General features: G+C 38.2%; 1 protein-coding gene across 1 annotated transcript; it reads right to left on the bottom strand.

Annotated features, from left to right (window-relative positions):
* Positions 1 to 87: 87 nt before the first annotated feature.
* On the bottom strand, positions 88 to 1,998 carry LOC116030804 (tyrosine N-monooxygenase-like). Its single transcript, XM_031273138.1, has 2 exons — positions 1,011 to 1,998; positions 88 to 916 (listed from the first exon to the last, which is right to left on the bottom strand). Exons 1-2 carry the CDS (start codon positions 1,953 to 1,955, stop codon positions 281 to 283), a joined length of 1,581 nt encoding a protein of 526 aa, XP_031128998.1. The 5' UTR covers positions 1,956 to 1,998; the 3' UTR covers positions 88 to 280.
* Between the last annotated feature and the right edge of the window lie 3,002 nt (positions 1,999 to 5,000).

Genomic DNA, 5,000 nt, shown 5'->3' with positions numbered 1-5,000 from the left:
CTCAGATAACCATTTCAGATCCCTGCCTCATCATAGAATTGGATGGAAAATGAAAACAAGCTAATGTGAGCTATGACTTTATACAAATAAGGATTAAATATTAAAATATGTATTATTAAGATGGATATTAATTACTCCGTATTTGCTATATATGATACATACAGCCACTGCACCTTCAATTTAATGATAAATACATAATGATAAATCACTTGGATCTGATCTAATACATGCATTTGCATATATGCACGCAAATAAAATAATACTAGCTAGCAGCTACGACTTATGATTTCAAGGATGAGTAGATATGATGAGGCAACCTTGGCTTTGCAACAGCACTGAGAGGGTTGGCAAGAAGGATACTATCTTTTGACTCCTTAAGGTCTACTCTTCCACCATGGGGCACACTCCATTCAAACCCTTGAAGAAGCCTACCCAGCAACATCCCGCTAACCAAAGACCCTAGTTGAACACCTGGGCACCCACGTCTTCCAGCACTAAACGATAAAATCTTCACCTCTGGATCAGCCAAACTCACTTCTGACCCATCATTTTTCAAGTGCCGTTCAGGCTTGAACTTGAGAGGTTCCTCCCAAATCCTAGGGTTCCGCCCTAGCCCGTGCCGACTTATCATCACATGACTACCTTTGGGGATGAAATAGTTGGACAGAGTTGTGTCAGAAGAACACAGGTGCGGAGGAACAAAAGATGATAATGGATGAATCCGAAATGCTTCCTTTAAACATGCATTAAGATAGTTTAGCCGAGGAAGATCGGATTCTTGTACTAGTCTTTCTCTTCCCACAATGTTATCAAGTTCTTCAATGGCTCTTCTGAGGATCTCTGGTTGGTTTAACATTTCTGCTACAACCCATTCCACCACATTTGATGGATTGTCCACAATTGTTATCATTAGTTCCTGGAATATGCATGAATTAAAGGAGAGATTAGATGTATGGTCATAATTAAAGAAAATAAAAAATCATGAATATATATATCAAAAGCTGACTTACAAGAATTTGTGCCTTAATCTCTTCAGATGTTAATAATGATTTACCATGAGCATCCTTGAGGTTGATAAGAACATCAAGAATATCTTGTTTCTCATCATCATCAGTTTTGGTCCCATCCTTCCACATCTTAATCCTTTCATCAACCTCAGGATCTTGGTACTTCCTAACACCCTCCACAGCTTTCTGGATGGCTTTCCTATGACCTTCCAAATCAAACATCCTAAGCCAAGGAAAGTAATCAGAGATCCCAAAGGAATACAAAAGATCAAGAACTCCAAAGGTAGCATCAATGTGCTCTTCGTCCTCCACGCCAGGCCCTCCATCTTCCGTCCCGGCCTTGAAATACCTCTTGCTGAACACCATCTGCTTCATCACGTTCCCACAAAAATGATTTCCCATCGCCCTCACATCTACTACTACTCCTCCAAAACCACCTGCGGTGCATTGATTGTAGATGTAACGTACGAGGTGGTCGGCTTCGGTGGCCCGCTTGTGAGATAGCCAGTTAAGCGCGTTGGGGGAGACCACATGGGACGAAAGAACTCTCCTCATTTTCTTCCACTGCTCACCCATGGGAGCAACCACGGATGTCAAGTAGTTACTACTGATTAGCTCCGCCGACATGCAGGTCGGCCTTGATGCAAAAACCGAGTCTTGTTTCTTGAGTACCTCGCGTGCCACCTCGGGGGAGGTTACTGCAATCACATTGGTTCCCCCAAGTTTGAAGCAAGCGATTTCGGTGTTCATCTCTTCCATCATATTTAGCATCCACTTGAATACCGGCTTGTTTCTGAGCAGCTGAGGGAAGCATCCCACTATAGGCCATGCCATTGGACCCGGAGGGAGTGGGAGCTGCTTATTATTAGCTTTCTGTTTACTTTTGCAAGAAAAAAGAAGAAGCACAAATATGATCAAAATCATCATCAGAAGAAGAATTGATGACATTTTAATTTGTAAGTAAATCTTTCTTTAGTTCTCTGTTTTGAACTTAGGACTTGATGTTTTGAACTAATTAAGCATATCTTCTCCTTTTATAGATCACCAAATTCGGCAATTTGTACAGCAAGTTAAATTTTCTAAGTTTGTAATGACAAGTTGCTATATTTAATATTTTGTCATAATCTGATAGATATTAGCTAGATATGATCATATATATTACTATACGACGAGGACTGATGTTTCATTTTAATTTATTATATATATTAATCCTAAAATATATCACATGGTCCTCTTAATTGCTTAATTGCCCAAAGAAGTTACTGGGTTGCCTCACTATAAGCCGCGTACCCAAAGACTATATGCCAAAACAAGTAAGTAAAATGTGATGATGAATTGGCCGACCTAGTTATAATATTATTATGTTGAGTTAATTCTATTTTCGGTCCTAACTTTGTAGGTGGCTGTTGGTTTTATCAATCACGGAGGATTGAACGGCGGGTCAACACCATCGCAAAATTCTCTAAGTGTTTGGTACGAAATTTGAGCAGCGTTTAAGCTAGCTCTCTTGTGTTACAAATTGCTTAACCTCTTTCAAGGTTCTATACATCTATTTATATATATTAGGAGGGATTGATTCTCTTTTGGAAACCTTAAACTGCTTGAGATTTCTTTCCTATTACATTTGGAAGAATTTCCTAAACTACTCTGGTCCACTTTCCGTATCACTCCCAAAGGATCCGCGCCTGATCCTCGCCCTCTTAGGAAACTTCTCATTTCGCTTCATTCTAGCTCTCCGTGGCTCCGGCCGCTTGGTCGCTCGGCCTAACTCTCACCCGGCCCGTCGTCGGTTGGTTTGTGCATACCTCCAATCAAGACTCGGTCATGCGGCTGTTCGAGTCCGACTACTTCTATTTGACTTTCTTGGCATCGTATTCGTCTTCATGCCACTCCTCCCGTTCATCTTTCCCTAGTATGACTCGGTCTCGAAGGAGACCCGAGCTCGGCTCCTTCGCCCGACTCTCATATAGTTCGAGTATTGTCGTGTTTCTTGAGATCCCCCCTCAGTTGCAATGAAATGTTCTGATTTACATCATCGACCGACCGATGTCCAGCCGTCAACCGATCACCTTGCCTTCCTCATGTAATCTTTTCGATCCATTCATTCACTCCCACCCGCCAACCGACTCTCGATCAGTCGGCTCGCCCCTCGCTCGTGCTAACCGTACCCTTCTCTTAATCGCCTCTTACGTCTGCCTTTGCCTCCTTCCGCTGATTTAGGTCGGCTACCTTCTGCTTCCGAGCCTTAAACCCCGAGCCTTGGATCTATCCCCCATCAGTGGCAGTCTACTTTTAGCTCTTTTTTATCCGAACATCCACATTTAGTCCTAGTATAATTGTGGCATAACCATTTTTATCCTCCGTCAACAAAATCATTGAAATATTGTTAAATGCAAAGGCATTTCGATCATTTTTATACAAAGTAAGTTGACCCTACTATATTTTTATGTTTATATTTTTTTTTTAAAAAAAATCGTAATTGAAGACCGAAATGCCTTTGTATTTAACGGCATTAAAACATTTTTGTTGATAAAAGACCAATAATGGTCATGCCACAATAATCCTAGGACAAAATGTGGATGCTCTAATAAAAAATGACTATCACCTATAAGTCTATAACAAAAAATGAATTTAACTCTATTATGTTCTATTTGGATCGTTTGTACGTACCTATTTGGACTTAGTACCCCAAGCAATAAAACTACTATTTTTCTATTTTTATCTCTGTATTTTTATACTCGATTTAGAGTGAACCCGATCTCAATAAAACCATAACTATGGTATATACGACACTAAGGCCTAACTAGCAGTACTCACTATATTATAATGTACGTATTACATTTCAATTCATTCATTCTACCTTATTAATTGATCTTATCGCATCAAACTACCATATTTTCCATGTGAATTATATTTCCTTAGCTTGTATATATCATCATCTCATTATACCTTAGCTATCCGACCAAATCTCATCAAATCACACATATATAAAATTCATGTATTTCATCGCTACACAGCAGCCCTTACTAAAATATTCGACCATTTCAATCAGTTCATCTTCCTCTAGTTTTTGCAGCATGAACTTCACACGGGAAAAGATTTTGATAAGACGTTAACTACTTTTTTATTTTTGAAAACCAAAGGAACAAATGCAATAATCAAAAAGATGTTAAATACAACCAGGTGGGGAAGACACCCACGAATCAAGGACAGATAGGACTAGTTGTCCGTACTAATACATGAGCCATCTGATTCGCTGACCTCCTGATATGTTGAACAGATACGTTTCCAATAACGTCACTAACAATAAAACGACATTGTTTAATAATTAAACCTACATACTTAAAGTCCAACGGAAAAGAATTAAAACTAACACAAAAGTTTAAACAATCTGATTCTAAAATAAAATTGTTGTCTCCACTGTCCTTAAGGTCCGGTAACAATTTACCAAAATGTACACTTATTTACTTAATTATGTTATATACTAGAAATGCACATGCAATATACTAAAAATGAATCTTCAAAAATGAACTTGTAGTATACTAAAAATAAATTTTCAATATTTTAAAAATGGACCTATATATTAGTAGTTCACTTTGCAATGAGGATCATGATTCACAATATAATAATTGGTTAAATTTAGGGCTCGGAATTGCTAATTAAGAAAACAATATTGGAACGTGCACTCCAATTGTTTTCTTTTAAAAAATAGGAATAAGGGTCAAATCGGCCATCCAACTACACAGAAAAATACAATTAGGCCACTGAACTCAAAAAAATTACAATTAGGTCCCTGAACAACACAAATTGTTGCAATTTCACCAAAAATGACCTGTTTACCTGTTTAGAAGCTTACGTGTCGGTTTCTGAATTCTAAAATATTTATTTTACTTTTACTTTAATAATTTTAAATTTATTTAAAAAAAAAAAAAAAAAAAAAAAAAAAAAAAAAACTTGCCGGAGACGAAGGGGTCTCCGGCACCTTCGTCTCCG

This window comes from Ipomoea triloba, chromosome 9 (genome assembly GCF_003576645.1).
Source record: "Ipomoea triloba cultivar NCNSP0323 chromosome 9, ASM357664v1".
NCBI classification, from domain to species: domain Eukaryota; kingdom Viridiplantae; phylum Streptophyta; class Magnoliopsida; order Solanales; family Convolvulaceae; genus Ipomoea; species Ipomoea triloba.
The sequence above is the reverse complement of the archived record's forward strand: the minus strand, read 5'-3'. Positions and strand labels throughout refer to the sequence as shown.

What these genes read in the sequence shown, in the direction of transcription:
- LOC116030804 (XM_031273138.1), bottom strand. Translation starts at nt 1,955, where the DNA reads ATGTCATCAATTCTTCTTCTGATGATGATTTTGATCATATTTGTGCTT. An exon ending in AGATTAAGGCACAAATTCTT is followed by an intron (nt 917 to 1,010) that starts GTAAGTCAGCTT and finishes TGCATATTCCAG; the next exon opens with GAACTAATGATAACAATTGT.